At 36.6% G+C, this 16,900-nt stretch overlaps 2 protein-coding genes across 2 annotated transcripts; both read left to right on the top strand.

Annotated features, from left to right (window-relative positions):
* The first annotated feature begins 4,908 nt into the window (after positions 1-4,908).
* Positions 4,909-7,211, top strand: LOC120332309 (zinc finger CCCH domain-containing protein 15-like). Its single transcript, XM_039399527.2, has one exon. The coding sequence runs from the start codon at positions 4,971-4,973 to the stop codon at positions 6,177-6,179; it is 1,209 nt and encodes a 402-aa protein (XP_039255461.1). The 5' UTR covers positions 4,909-4,970; the 3' UTR covers positions 6,180-7,211.
* A 29-nt stretch (positions 7,212-7,240) lies between these two features.
* On the top strand, positions 7,241-9,143 carry LOC120332310 (X-ray repair cross-complementing protein 5-like). The gene has a single exon (XM_039399528.2). The coding sequence runs from the start codon at positions 7,241-7,243 to the stop codon at positions 9,059-9,061; it is 1,821 nt and encodes a 606-aa protein (XP_039255462.2). The 3' UTR covers positions 9,062-9,143.
* Positions 9,144-16,900: the final 7,757 nt, after the last annotated feature.

Raw genomic sequence — 16,900 nt, 5'->3', positions numbered from 1 at the left:
TTTTTTTTATTATTTTCGTTAGTTTTTAGTTGTTTTTCGGAAATTTAAATGAAAATCAAATAAGTCAATGATTACTTTGTCTTCCTATGAGTTTCAGTTTAAATACAGTAATCAAAAATTAGTGTAGAAATAGCTGTGATAGACTAGGCTCAAATTGTTTATCGGTACTTTTAAAAAACAGATTGTTGAATGGTGTGTATTGGAATGATAGTTTGAAACAAATACCCCATTTTACAGGCAACAACTCGTGAAACCACTCCTAAAATAAGCACCGAAAATTTTAAAATGGTAAAGTATGAGAAGAATTTTCCGCGGTCAAAGGTCGGGGAAAGGTTCATTCAGTGAATCGTCCCGGGCCAGATTATTTTACTCCTGTCGTATTTTGCCGACCACTGCATATGGGAGACGCAAACTACCGTACATTACTGCGAAGACGAGTCCAGAAATCCTTTCGCGTGTGATAATCGCCCACGTGATTCAAGCCTGCGAATGCACACAGAGTACAGAATTAATTGCACGATGCGCCGAACATGAAACAGATTTCGTGAAATCGCCCCCTTCGACTTTTTCGCCACCCTCTGTATCGTTTTCGCCCACTGGGGGCGATATCGCCCACTTTGGAATCACTGCACTAAAATTTCAGACTTTTGAAGAAAATTCATGGGAGTATGTTTACACTTAATCCTTTTATTTGTCACGCCACGTAAAATATAGTCACGAATAACAATCCAGAGTATGTGGTGTTGAAGTTACGAAAGAATATTAAAGGACAACGCTCAAGATTAGCGTATCACGCAACTGCATGAGCTCACTTGTTTCCCGCATTTCAAAAGCCACTGTCATCGTATATTCTTTGGTTTTTCAAGCAATATCGAGACAGTATTATCAATAAAATACAATAAGTTATTACAAACGTCATTGCAATCAAGGTATGTCTGTCTGTACAGCGGCACTACACAAGGAAAAATATGAGTGTCAGCAGCCTTGTGTAATGGGCACGAACAAAACATGTGCAAGAGATTTCAATGTAGGCCTACTCATATACGCCGATAAAATGAATGTAAGTCCAGTGAGGATAATGGAACGATCGAAGTAATAATAATAAGGGGAGATTAATGAGGGAATAATTGATCGTTGTATTAATTAATTGATTGATGAGGACACACATCTGAAAAACAAGGAGGCCAATAGCCACCAACTTTTTCTTCGTTGTCATCAGCTACACCTTTCAAACGAAAATTGGCAAAGTCTCAGAATAGAGATGGTTTTTCCTATTTATATCGGGTGAGAGAAAAATCGACGAGGCCGCTTGAGCTGTAATAGAGTGGGCTGTGCTGGTTAATCTTAGCTGTCAGTAGCCTACCTTTTCGAGACAACGGTTTGAATACAAAATTTGAAGATATGTACATATTATAACAAGCATTAAACTTTTAAAACGATAAATTTTAAGTGGGGGAAGGGCAGTGCATCTATTCGTAAAAGTTTCGATCGAATTGGACATCAAAAAGTAAGCGAGAATATCGGTCGGAGACCGAAGACTTATCGATCGAAAGTTAGGGGATACCCCGAAACAGCGCTCTTACTCCATAGTGACACCGTGTGTCCCACCACTAATTAATTAATAACTCGCTAATTATACGGCATAATTCATCCAAAATCAATGGACCTTTCCCCGAGAATCGACTTCCTTGTTTACTTCGTGACATTGGCCAATCAGCAAGATGCAAAAAGTAACGTAACAATGCTACCTTTTCGCATCCGCTCAGACACTTTTCAAACTCAGACAGATTTTCAGGCGTGGTCGTAAACATTACCTCGTTTTCGCGTTTTTGAACTCTATTCGTTACTTTTCAGTTGTGTTTCGGAAATTTAAATCATATAATTCAATGATCACTATGTCTTCCTGGGAGTTTTAATTTCATTGCAGTACTAAAAAATTAGTGTAGAAATAGCTGTGATAGACTAGACTAAAAAATCTGTCTGAGTGAGAAAAGTGTCTGAGCGGATGCGAAAAGGGAGCATTGTTACGTCACTTTTTGCATCTTGCTGATTGGTCAATGTCACGGAGTAAACAAGGAAGTCGATGCTCAGGGAAAGGTCCATAGTTGTGAGCTCTCATTTGTTCACTTCCCGTGCATTACTCTTTCAGACATATAAAATGTAATGCCAAATTCCTTTCCCAAGAACCCAGTATATATAGGACTTACACCATATTGTAAAAGTACAGAACTCTACATGCGTGACAATTTGTTGTCACAATTGTTCCCTATCATATCATAAAAAAGCGAGTCAGACAGCAATGGGGTGTCGATCCCGGACCGTGAACCGCAAAAATATTCCCAAACCGGGTAGGCTCGATGGTTCATTTTACCAGGGGATGGCGCTACTGATCATAACCACATTTCTCGATCTACAGATCTAGTTTAGATAGATAGATAGTTTATTTCGAAAACTCCATAACAAACCTAAATTTAAAATGGAGAATTCTGGAGGGCAAGCAAAACCTACAAAAAAGTTTAAAACATGAAGTATCTCATGTGCCTGCCCACCAGCACGCACACAAAAACACAAGCTCAATTAAATGAGGCTTGGGCCAAACTTAAAAAACAAAATACACGATAGTAATAAACTTTCGGGCTGTTGTACATTCTTTCAACAATTACGTTGATAATGACCAATACCTACAACCTCATGCAAAGATAATGTGGGGAGTGGAATGTAATAAATTTGCGACGATAGTCATACTCGACGATAGTCATTTCGCGGTCAATTGGCGATAGGTGCGAGATTGGGGCCCTACTAAAAAGGTAGGTATCACAGGTATCATAGGTATCACTCACTAAAAAGGTAGGTATCAGTAGTAGATGACTAAAAAGGTAGGTATCAGTGTCTAAAAAGGTAGGTATCAGTGTCTAAAAAGGTAGGTATCAGTAGTAAATGACTAAAAAGGTAGGTATCAGTAGTAAATGACTAAAAAGGTAGGTATCAGTAGTAAATGACTAAGCGGACATCGGAACGTAACATGGGTAACAGGTTAGGGTTAGGCGATAATTTTTTTCCAATTTTCCTTATTTTAGTCCTATTATCAGTTCTAAGACTAGCCAAGGGCCTCCCGTAGTATTTATACCTAAAATTATGGCCTAACCCTAACCTAGTACACATATTATTACATTCCGATGTCCGCCATCTTGGTTTGCATACTTCGGGAGCCCCCTTTTTAGTCATCTACTACTGTGATACCTACCTTTTTAGTTATTTACTACTGATACCTACCGGTACCTTTTTAGTCATTTACTACTGATACCTACCTTTTTAGTCATCTACTACTGATACCTACCTTTTTAGTCATTTACTACTGATACCTACCTTTTTAGTTATTTACTACTGATACCTACCTTTTTAGTCATCTACTACTGATACCTACCTTTTTAGTCATTTACTACTGATACCTACCTTTTTAGTCATTTACTACTGATACCTATCTTTTTATGGAGTGATACCTATATACCTATCTTTTTATGGAGTGATACCTATGATACCTGTGATACCTATGATACCTACCTTTTTAGTAGGGTCCCGAGATTGAGGTTCTTAATTTGAGAACTTTATAGGATAGGATTTACATATTTATCCGGGGGGAGAGGAAAGCCGATAAGACGGCTTATCCATATGGGGAACCACGACCTCTCGTCCGGTTACCATTCCAAGTCGGGTATGGGATTAGATATATTGTTTGTTTTCGGAAGCATGGACTTGGTGGTGGAGGAAGCCGTAACCGACCAGCGGTTACGTGAACCACCCAATGACAGAATGACGGCGAGGAGTCCAGCAATCCTCTCGCACATAACCATCCCTGCATGGGATTCGAAACCTTCGAACCCACGCAGAGTAATTAGAGGTGCGGTGGTGAGCGTATTCCTAACGCTTAGCTCGTTAGGCCATATAGGAGAAAGTGGCGAAGGTGGTCGATCATTTGAAAAATTATATTCACAAAATCTTAACTAATATCCAGGTTAGGCATAAATAATCAGTTTAATGTTGTTGCGGACTAGACCATAATATTAAGTTCATTAGAACTGTTAGAATGCAGGATTATGTATAGATTACTGCCTTCAGTCTTTTAGAACTCATTGCTTTTGAAATAGAAAGGGTTAGTTACTAAAAAAATAAAAAATACGGAAATATAGCTTAATAATAAAATCTCAGAGACAAACATTAGGGGATACTTATAATGAATATTGGAGTATTGTCAGGCCCAAACTTTTTTTTTGACATGCAAGTTCTTTACTGAAGTTAATTGAAAAAGTAAAATATTGAACGCACGCTACACATAAATTGAAATAAAGATTCGATGATGAATAATAGAGTTGAACTTCATGTAATAATGGTATCAAAGAAACAAGTTCTGAAGTTATTACGATAGGATTTACGAATTTATCTCAGGGAGAGGAAAGGCAATAAGACGGCTTAATCCTAGGACGAACCACAGTCTCATCAGCTCTGGTCCAGTTACCAGATGATAGGGACACAGTAGGCTTTTGTAGCTTTAATTAACTTTGTATTCATATCTGATCTATCAACTTTAAAAATAATGAAACTTTACAAATTATGATATAGAAAGATAATCGGAATGGTTGATAAAAACATGGAATATTTATACGAGTCCTATCTGTTGATATGTTGTATCTTGTATGTATACCAGTATACTTCATGGCCCATAAACATGTTATGCCAACGGTTCCCAAAGGGAGTTGCCAAGTCGCCGTGAAAATTAACAAAACTGTATTATTATACATAACTAAAATATGATTAAGAATTTTACATATTGTACTATTATAAAGGTTCTATTGTTCAAATTTATTTGACAACAACTTCTGATCAAATTTGAATGACAATTTGAACAAGAAGCCTTTGATTATCTCTGTTCTTCTCTAAACAGTTTTCCGTTAGTAGTTGTTGAAAATTTAAAAATGCCTCCCAAGAAGCAGCAAAAGGCTAATGTGAAAACAGAGCAAAAGAAGAAGGATAAGGTTATCGAGGACAAAACTTTTGGATTGAAAAATAAAAAAGGAAACAAACAACAAAAGTTTATTAAAAATGTCACTCAGCAGGTGAAATATGGAGGATCACCGAGCACAAGAAAGCAGGAACTACTCAAGGAGGAAGAAAGAAAAAAGAAAGATAAAAAGACGGAAGATGAATTGGATAACTTGTTTCGTCCTGTTATGGCCCAGAATAAAGTTGGAAAGGGCGTGGACCCGAAATCAGTTTTGTGTGCTTTTTTTAAACAGGGCATGTGTCAAAAGGGAGCGAAATGTAAATTCTCTCATGATCTTACTATCGAACGAAAGAGTGAAAAAAGAAGTTTATATTTTGACGCGAGAGATGATGAACGTGAAGGAGACAATATGGATTCGTGGGATGAAGACAAGCTCAAAGAAGTTGTTGAAAAAAAACATGGCGCAAATAATCAAACTAAAACCGATAAAGTCTGTAAATTTTTCTTACAAGCAATTGAAGAGAAAAAGTATGGTTGGTTTTGGATATGCCCGAATGGTGCAGATACTTGCATGTACAGGCATGCTTTGCCACCAGGTTTTATACTGAAATCTGACCAGAAAAAAATGGAGGATCAGAAAGAAAAAATATCAATAGAAGATCTAATCGAAAAAGAAAGAGCTGCGCTTGGTGCTAATGTAACAAAAATTACGTTAGCAACATTTTTGGTTTGGAAAAAAAAGAAACGAGAAGAAAAAATAAAAGAATTAGAAGCTAGCAAAGAGAAGAGGAAAAATGAGTTTAAATCTGGGGCACAAGCTTCAATAAGTGGAAGAGAAATGTTTGAATTCCGTCCGGACATGATTGATGAAGATGATGAAAATGATGAGGGTGCAACTTTGGCATCATCGGAACGAGAAATTGACGATGTATCGGAAACCGTCAAAGAATTATCGCTGAATACATTTACACTTACGGATAATGTAGCAGACACTGGAGGTGAGGAAGATGTATCGAATACAACAAAAACAGATCCTTTAACAAACGGCATTGAGAATTCTGGAGCTGCCGGGCCAACAAATGCTGAAGATACGAATAACTCTGCAGAAAATGTTCCTGTTGATGAAGACTTATTTACAGAAGATCTAGATGATTTAGATGACATTGATGATATGGAATAATACATACTGCTCATTTTATTTAAAAAATAACTGAATTCCAGGTGAAAATTTATCACCATTATAAACATTGTTAGATTATTAAAAATTCTTGTTTATTGCTTTAAATTGGTCTGTTATATCACAAACTCATTATAACAGTTGGGCTCCTGAAGTATGCGAACCAAGATGGCGGCGCTCCTGAAGTATGCGTACCAAGAAGGCAGACACCTGAACGTAGTATGTGTACCCGGTTACGGTTAGGCTATAATTTTAGGTACAAATACTACGGGAGTCACTTGACTAGTCTCTGAACTCTTAAGAGAACTAAAATAAGAAAAATTGGAATGAAATTATGGCCTAACCCTAACGTGTTACACATACTACGTTCCGGTGTCTGCCATCTTGGTACGCATACTTCAGGAGTATCGACAGTTAGCTAGCAATACCACCAATGTAAGCTATTGAATAATAATATCTGGTATTGGTTATTTTATACTTGCTTTGGCATCAGAAAACACAAACTGACTCTCTTCGGCTCGATATTTTAGTTTTCAATAATGTGATTTCGGTGATAAATTTTCACCTCTTAACCACTATTTCCTATCTTTCAGACATCTACTGCTCCTATTTAAATTTTATTGTATGTAAACGTATGTTTTGATGGTGTTAATAACAAAATGTATTTTGGTTTTTTGATGGGTGGTCTGGTTGTTTTCTAAATTTTTTTCTAGGGCCTCAATTTACTGTGTTGTGTAAACCTTGCAAGAATTTGTTTTAGCAACTAATTTAAAAAATTTTAACTGAAAAAGCACGAATAATATACTTTTTACATTTGGCAATATAATTCATTTCAATTTGCATGTATCTGTTAAAACCTTGGTTTTCATTTTATTCCCATGAGATTTATTTCTGGTAAACTAGGAATAGAGCATATTATTTTGGTGTTCTGTTGTGACCTATGATTGATTAGGAATTGTAATTGTTCCTTTCTATGTGTACTTATGCCATTGCATGTTCTAATGCTTCCTTCTCTCTCTTTCTGAAAAAGATAAATAGCTAAGCACAAGCCAGATCTTTTGCATATGGCTGACTTTAATTTTTATGATGATTTGGGTGTGACGGAGGAAGGCCAAGATGATCAAGGAACTTGGGCCTCATTTTCCGGTCGGGATAGCGTCATGATTGCAGTCGATTGTTGTGAGCAAATGTTCCAACTCACAAATGATGATGATGAAAGTTGCCCATTTAATAAAATATGTGAGGCAGCGAAAGATATGCTGAGAAACAAGATTATTTGCAGTGAACGTGACCTACAAGCTCTTGTTTTCTTTGGTACAGAAGAGACTAAAAATCCGTCCGATTTCAAGAATATTTATGTTGTACAAGATTTGGATTCATCATCTGCTGCTAGGATTGAAGAGCTTCAAACATTACAAGATTCAACAGAAGCTGATTTCAAATTGAAATATGGACAATGCAATGATCATCAAATCAGTGATCTACTTTGGTGTTGTTCATCAATATTTAGTCGAACAACAGTCAGTCTGTCTTCGAAGACATTGATTTTGTTCACATGGGAAGATGATCCACATCATGGTGATAGAAATGCACATTTGCGAGCTAGAACGAAGGCCAAGGACCTCATGGAACAAGATATAACAATCCAAGTCCTTTCATTTAACAGGAGTTTCGACTATGAGAAATTTTACAAAGATATTATATCTGATGTTGATGCGGATGTTTCTATTATACAAAATCCAGTTGATGGTATCACAAATTTATATGATTTTCTGCTCAGAAAATGCTCCAAGCAAAGAGCGATGGGTACTATTTCATTTCAATTGTTTGATGGGATGGAAATGTATGTTGGTGTTTATACTGCAGCAAGGCGGGCAACAAAGAGTAGTAATGTCAATATAGATTCCACGTCAAATGAAGAAGCATTTGCAAAAACTAACTTTGTTGAGAAAGACACAGGGGATATTCTGCTGCCTGGTGATATCAAATTATCACAAAAGTGGGGGAATCGGGACATTATGTTTGAAAATGACGAAGTAGCAGATATGAGAAAATTCTTTGGTACAGGGATGAAACTTCTAGGATTCAAGCCAACAGCCAAAGCAGTGAAGCCATGGTTACATGTAAAAGCAGCTCAATTTATATATCCTAATGAAAAAGCTGTTAAAGGCAGTACAACACTGTTTTCTGCTCTTTTAATAAAATGTATTGAAAGAGATGTTGTTCCCATATGCAGTTTATCAGCACGTTCCAACACCGCACCTAGATGTGTTGCTTTACTTCCACAACAAGAAGTTATTGATGAAACTACGGGAGAGCAAAAACAATCTCCAGGGTTTTATGTTATCTTCTTGCCTTTTTCAGAAGACATGAGAAATATTGAATTGAAAGAGACTAAAGAACCAGATGAGGAGGCAGTGAAAACTGCTGGAACTTTTATCAGGAAACTAAAGTTCACATACCATCCTATGAATTTTGACAATCCAGCTTTACAAACACATTATCGTAATCTTGAAGCAATGGCATTAGAAAAAGATGCACCAGATGAAATAGATGATCTGACACAACCAAACTTTGATAGGATAACCAAAAAAGCAGGAGACTTGATTGCACAATTTAAGGAACAGGTTTATCCTTCTGGTTATGATCCAACTGCAAAAGTCAGTAAACCAAGGCCAACTGCTACAAAACGAAAGACGGAAGCAGCAAATGGCGGTACCAATGCCAAGCAGATGAACATAGCTGACATAAAAGAACTTGCATCAACAGGTAAACTTGCGAAACTTACTGTATCGGTCCTTAAAGAATTTTGTAAAAACAATGGCATTAATGTAACAGGGAAAAAACAGAATTTCATTGATGCAATTGAAGAAAAGTTTTTGTAATGTCTTAGTTTTATAGTTTACCATATTCTGTAGTTTGCAAATAATTGTGCAAATACAAATCAACCTTTTTTAGTTTTGCTTATATCGGATGCAATGATTTCAATCTAAATGTCAGCTCATAGAATCCAAACAGTTAAAGAGGAGGCAAACCCATGGCACTGGAAAGTTTGAAAATGGTTTATAGGTTCAGAACACGCCTAATGATGGGCGGAGAATCCCACTCATACCAAACGAAAATATAATTCAAATTGCAAAACGATCAATGGTCTAGATTAGGGGTGGGCGAGGTTTATAAACCTGGGGACAAAAATGTTGCCCCCCCATACTGGCGGGCCAAGTGTGACGTAAAAAATTACATTTTATTAACAATATTTACAGTGCTACAAAAGCAAAAGTGGAAAACAAGGAGTCTTGTTTCAAACATCAAAATTTGATTTTAGTTTGGTTGTGGCAGCATCAGGCGGGCCATATTGAATTACCCAACAGGCAGGATTTGGCCTGCGGGCCGTGCTTTGCCCATGTCTGGTCTAGATTCTAGAAAGTGTCCATCATTATAATTTTGCTTGTACTGTGGAACAAGTTTTTGTCGAATCGACATTGACGACAAAGGAACAAGTAATGCTAAAAATGCTGGCAGAAATATTGATTAAATACTTGCAACAAACGAAATAGGTTTAAAACGTAACGATGCCTCTAACAAAAGAATGTTTCTTCATCTTTTTATGCGCAGTTGCTGTCGTTCAGGCATTTCTCCATTTTTTTTCAAATTTTGGTTGCATTTTCATAGAAAAAGGTTGGATCTATTGACTCGGATTTGAATGGGGTATTAAGAAGATATGCCATTTGGTCAAGCCCGATTCCATTTTGAGCTCTTAACAGTCTTATCTGAAACGCTGTTTATAAGTTGCTCGCTAACAAGAGCCGGTAATATACCAGGTATACGTAATTTTTTTAGAGCAGTCGTTTCCGATCGCTGTGCCAGCCAGTGAAATATTTTGTAATTTTTGTGTCCGCTTAACGCTCCAATTTTATTTGGGTTAATGTGAGAAATCGACATATTATAGGGTTGGACATTTCGAATCGAATAGTAGAATTTTTTATTGTGTGTGAGCACAATAAATTCAATGCAAAACTGTCTGAGTGATGGATCACGTGTTTCAGTAATTTGACTGTCTGGAGGACCCATTACTGTAAAAAATCGTATACGATTATATATCACTTATATATATATAAGTAAGTGTTCAATTCGATACCGGAATCATCAGATATTCAAAAATTCCCAGCCATACATATTATTATGTAAAATGTTGATTGTAAGTAGATTAACAGAATGGACGGCGAGCATATATCGAGTATCGAGATATAATACGTCAATGCAATGCAATAGCCATGCATTCTTTGTGGAATATTCCGATATTATTCATTATTCTTTCAATGTTTGATCATTACTCAATATTTGATTCGTCAGCCATACTGTAGGAAGGGTCCGTATTATCCGAAATTTACAGCCAAGTTCGGTAACAAATTGTAACATTATTACGAGTCGAATTCCATCCAATGTACACTCAACACAACACAGCGTTCAGCACCTACAGACATTCGCACATACATACGTTTATTCCACCTATAGTACATTAGCACATATTGAATGTACTGACATATGAATAGATTGGTTACAAATTAAAGTACAATCTTAGTCCTTGTCTTCATGATATAGCTAATAATGATGTTCATTCCGAACAACCTTCTGTTAAAGTCATTTACATTCAATTAAATGAACCAATTGCCTTGCAGTCTTGAATCGTATATATACTATGGTTACCATATCTGGAAAGACAAAATCCCTGACAAAATGTTAATGAGTCGCATTGACCAATTTTGCAACCAAAATACCTATACTGTACAGCAGGGGTCGGCAACCTACGGCCCGCGGGGCCCGCGACGCTTCACTGAATTATAGTCACAAAACAGCTGTTTTGACGATTATATTCTTTACTTAACAGAATTTATTGTGAGGAACGTGTAGTCTAAATTATATTATAATCTAACAAGTATATAACTTACAATTACTTGTTTAATGAGCCTATAATTTAATTATAATTAGACAAATGGCAACAAAACGCAGAAAAGGTAATGCTACTTAAAGAAGATAAGTGCAAAGGGTTCAATGACGCCGAAAATATTCAAATTGCATTTTTTGAGATGCAAGGCAATAGGGAAATAAATCTATATTGTATTCGAGAGATGTATCACTGCTTGATTTTTATTATAACAAGTATCATCCGTTCGGATTTCAACTTTCTAAAAATTTGTGCGGCCCGCCAAAGACCTTAATTTTGGCCCGCGAGCGACAAAAGGTTGCCGACCCCTGCTGTACAGTATTATGGTATAAATTCACGATGCATCCAAAGGCACAAGTTGTTTTCGCTTTTTCGTGAGAATAGGATAAATACAGAACAAAACGGAAGGAGCAAAATTATTGCTTAATCTTAAGCACAAGTGACTAAACCCAAGCACGGAATAAACAATAAAGTACCGGTAAAGGTAGTGCAACTAACCTAATATATACCAACAAAAAAGAAAGCTGTATAGGTTAGGCTAGCCCACGCAGTGCGCCAATGCAGCCTGATCTACTTCGCAGTCTGATACAAAATGTCATAGTGTTCGAATCCTGGGTCAAGCATGATGTGAGTTTATATATTACTGATTGGATTTTATGCAATTGCGAATAACCGCATACGTTGAGGTTTCTTGAACCTTCGATAAAAATATATTTTTATCAAAACAACAATATATTTCTGTTTATTTTGCTGTCGGTTTTTGATTGTACTGGAACCACTGCTTTAGAATTCTTGCTGATCGTGACAAATCACAAACTTTTGACCTAATGAAGAGTACCTATACTACAATTTTGATGAAATATTGAAGATTCTGTCAAAGACGTTTGCATCATTGCAAGCAGATTATGATCAAAATTAATTGTTCAATTTGGAAAATGAATTGACCATTCAATCTCTACGCCTTGTTTCGACAAAATGTTTATATATAATTCTAATAAATTTTAGATTCTCATATTTTGCCTGAATGAAAACGCGTGAAAGGCGCGCCCCAAAATGTGGAAAATTGATACATGCAAAATATGTCGTTTTGCTGGATTAAGTCATAATAAAATAGCTTTCAGAATTAACAGATGCTTGAATGATATCGAAAAACTATTCTGAGGAAAAATGGGATCTCGGCGTACATCCACGATTTGCCAGAAGTCCAGATTACGGCGATATAAAAATCTGACAGAAGATCAAAGACTGTTGGTGTTCTGTTCGAACCCTTTTGGAAAACGGAATATGAACTGAAAGACGTTCGTTCGTATGTCAGGAGGGCTTAAATATCAAAGGAAAATTAGATTGGAAGAAGCAAATATTTTTGTCACGATTTTTTGCATATTATTTACATTTTACTTGTTCATAGATGAATACCATGCATACAAAAATCGCTAAATAATATAAAATGTTGGTAGGTCAAATTTTTATTGACGTACGGTTAAAATGTGGAAATTGCATTTTGGTCCACTAGAACAGGGGTCACCAAACTTTTTTGAACTCGGGCCGGGTATGACTCAAATTGTGTTGAAACGGGCCGGATGAATATTTTTGTCAATGCAATACAATAAATTCACAAATGTTGGGAATATCGCAGAATATAGATCGAGAACATCCTATGAAAAAAATTAACAAGATTCCTATATCTAGACAACTATCCTGAGTTTAGCTGTTATCAAAACGTTGCTGTCATGAATTAGAAATGTTACAAAATCCGCGGCCAAAAATGTGGGCATCGCGTCTGCTGGGTACCGTTACGCCGTGTTTAAATACCGCTCATAAAAACGACTAACTGCTGTAGCTTGGAATTCTATGAAATCTTGACATAATTTAGATAAAATAAACAACTATTATCTGGTATTTGATTTTTTTCATTTGCGCATAAATTTGCCAACATTCGACGCTTTTAAAAATTACGCTCCAGTTATACGTAGTTCAAATTAATGATATTGTCTATGGACACCAATAAAATTTATGTGGACGTGTGTATTTCTTTCCTAACTTAATACAATTTTTATGAAGTTCGTACAATCAGAACACCGTTAATTATTACCCACAATGAACCACTGTCAAACTATCATGCACAACTGCAGCGTTTATTTGCGACGATCTTTCGGCGGTGTCAATGACCGTTGTCAGAATAAAATCCTGAAATAGTCTCAATTTACCATAGATGTGACGCACATCGAAAGACTAGTGATTGATATGTGTTATTTTTCCATATTTAGTTCAGTTCTTATCAAAAAAGTAATACAATCATTATGGAAAAAATTGGCCTGTCGGGCGGTACTAAAATTCCGATATCTTCGTTATTTCTTGACCGTTTATTATAAACTTGGTATTGTTTTCTATTTTTACTCAGATCTTTCCACTGGAATAGTTTTTATTTAAATCGGATAAACTTCAATTTTTTGTAACATATACCTACATGAATATCCGCATTAAAGCAGTACAAAAGTTAGTGTGGCTTTTGAAATTGGGAGCAGTACGCGAGGGATTACAGTACTGTTAGCACAAAATGCACATTCGACGTTTATTTTAGCACAAAAAAGACATACAGTTTCGTCGAAAGCACGCGCCACGAGTGTACAAGTGTATCGCAGAAAACGTTACGTACTGGTAGCATTCAAAGTCGCAAAAACGAAGTTTTGTTTACAACCATGACTGAAAATCTGTCAGGGTGACAAAAGTGTCTGAGCGGATGCGGAAAGGCCTATTATTACGTCACTTTTTTGCATCTTGCGATTGGGCAATGTTACGATATAAACAAAGACGACGATGCTCGTGAAAATCTTCCTTGGAAAAAAATTTAGCCATTTTTGTGTGTTATTGCGGACCGGATAAAATGACGCCGCGGGCCGGATAAAATGACGTCGCGGGCCGGATCCGGCCCGCGGGACGTAGTTTGGTGACCCCTGCACTAGAACTTATCTTCAGTTATAATTGGTATTAGCCGAAGAACACCACTCTCGTGCATGGCTAGAAAAACTCTCGCTCTCTACGTACCGAATTCACGAAAATCTGTCAGGAAAATGTATAGTATATATATATGTAATAATAAACCCTTCTCGATTTCAACAAGAAAGCAATGCTCAAATATATGGACATGAAGGCCAAAACGAAATATTTCACCATAAAATACCCGAAAAGCGTACGGTATACTGAACGAAGCTGAAACTGTGGAACAGTACGGTAAACTACAGGTAGGCCTACTCGGACAGTCCTGGCGAAAGAGAGACCACCACAAGTTGCGCAATGTTATAAATTTTAATGACGTCATCGCACACAAAAATGGAATCTCATAGTTCAAATTTTTAAACTAAATAAAAGTAATAGCCTTCTAGCGAAAAATACGACTACTGAAAATTTCGGAGAAATTGGTCAAGTAAAAAAAAACGATTTTTTCACAACAAAAATAACAAGAATTCTAACAACAAAGCCAAAAGAACAAAACGATTTGTATATCCATTTTGTGTTCAATATTTACTTTTAATTCGCTACATAACGATCTTAGGCTTGACTCGAAGCAGGGATGGATTAAGACCCTTTGGTGCCCTAAGCACTGAAGACTTTGGTGCACCCTCATGTGTAATTTAATTATAAAAACAATAAACCACATAAGTGTATTATCCATTAAAAATAATCACAACCAACAGTAAGTGAAACAACTTTCACGAACATTTTTAGATTTTTAACTGTCATATATATATAGCCGATATATATATATCGGCCGTTTACTGCCGATATGATATATCGGCGAACACGCAATATCGGGCCGATATATCGGTTGAGCTCTAATCCTGAAGGAGTGTGATATTAAAGATCCATGCCTCTAGTCTCAACGTGAATCGAAATACCAAAATGTAGGGGAAAGTGGGGAAGGTTGGGACACTTTTTTTCTTTTGCATATTTTGAGCCGTTAATTCTGCATATTCTCTTAAGTTTGCGGGACTAATGCATAGAGGGGTAAATGTAGTTTTTATTCAGCAACAAAGAAATTCCCTTGCGACACACATCTTACTACCAAAATGCTTTGAAAAACGTCTGTCAAGTGTCCCACTGTACCCCACTTGTGGGGCACAATCGGACAGACCCTGGGGCACAATGGGTCAGTCTGTCAACATTCAACGAAGTATGCCCTTAAAAATAAGCAATTAATCAGCATAATCGTCTAAAGTACGGGGAGACTTCGAATTTGAAGATTGTATATTTTTAAAATCAATGTTCAACTGAAATAGTTCAGATATTTTGACAAAACATTTTGCAAAAAAATTTGATTATTTCCTTCCTCGAATCTAAATCTGGAAATATTATTGATTCTCGAATATATTCCATATTGGGCCATGGGTTGAAAGAAACCATTATATTACACAAAATATAACGCATCTCTAAGTCTCTAAGCACTTATTGTATCAAACACTGTCGAATTGTGCCCTGTAGAGCATGTCCCACTGAACCCCGGTCCATTGTTCCCCATAGGAAACAAATACTTTCAGACCATCCCACGGCAAAATTTGGAAGGCACAGCCAATCGCTAACGTTAGGAATATTTTACAGTGGACTGACGCTAAAGAATATCATATCAGACGATGGTTTGTCTCGTTGGAAAGGCTAAACTAAAAAAAAGAAAAAACTGGAACGGTGAAAATTTTTTTTCAGGGTGGTTCAAGGTTGCTAGGTTCAAGGTCAGGGTGGTTCAAGGTTGCTAGGTTGAAGGACCGCAAAAACTTTTGAGGAGGTCTTGCAAGTCGGAGAAAACCCAAGGGTGATCGAAATATCACGAGTTTACTTACTTTAAATTTAACAAACAACGAAAGTTTACCGTTATATTCAGACTATTATTATGTTGCATGGGTGGCGTTCTTTTAAATAGGGTTTTGTTTTTATCAATTCTGAAAAAAACATCGTGATTTAAAACAAGGGCTTGTTTTAAATCAATTTTTTTCTGTATTTTTTGTAGTTTTTATTGAAATACCCCTTGCTTCGCCGCGAAACTACGCCAAAACGTTGCATTCTGGCAGCTGCACACGCAGCTGGAATTATAATTTCAAAAATGTAAGTACAAATTCTTATTTTGAATTACTTTTATTGCGTACATTTATCGCCACGTTTGTATCTCTACCAAAGTCATAAGATTTTAACCGGAATGTTTATCCGAGATATCAGAGAGACGTTTTGAGTAAAAAAAATCATGAAACTTAGCTCACTTGGCTACTACCAAAGCAATTAGATCGAAGGCAGCCTTCGACAAATCGAGTGGGTTGCAATAATGAGGAATATGCTTAAATCGGTGGCAATCCACTGATATAAACGACGACACGCCCTAGCCTAGCCTATGTTAATTGTAAGAGTTCTCTGTTGCAAAGACGCCACAACTAATTTGTTATGACGCCATAATATGGATTTCGATTTCATGTTTTGACATTTTTCTCATAAAATGAAGGCATTATTACGCTAATACTGTCCGGTTATGCTTAGCATACTTTGTTTTAAAGGTTGAAGTGATAGAGTTTTTCAAGGTTATACAAACTCATTTATTCGATCGCATTTCAATTTTCGCAAGGTGGTTTCGTCGCAGGGCCGTTCACGTAATGGCTTATCGGTTGCACCTCACTGCGCCAACCACTGAACTACAGCTTGAGAAGGTGTGTATGAGCCTCTATCGATATTTGTGGCGTTTTAATGGATTCGTTGCAAATATGAAGTGCTTGGCAAGTTTTTACATCCATTTTTCTTCAAC

The sequence above is a fragment of the Styela clava genome, chromosome 13 (assembly GCF_964204865.1).
Source record: "Styela clava chromosome 13, kaStyClav1.hap1.2, whole genome shotgun sequence".
NCBI classification, from domain to species: domain Eukaryota; kingdom Metazoa; phylum Chordata; class Ascidiacea; order Stolidobranchia; family Styelidae; genus Styela; species Styela clava.
The sequence above is the reverse complement of the archived record's forward strand: the minus strand, read 5'-3'. Positions and strand labels throughout refer to the sequence as shown.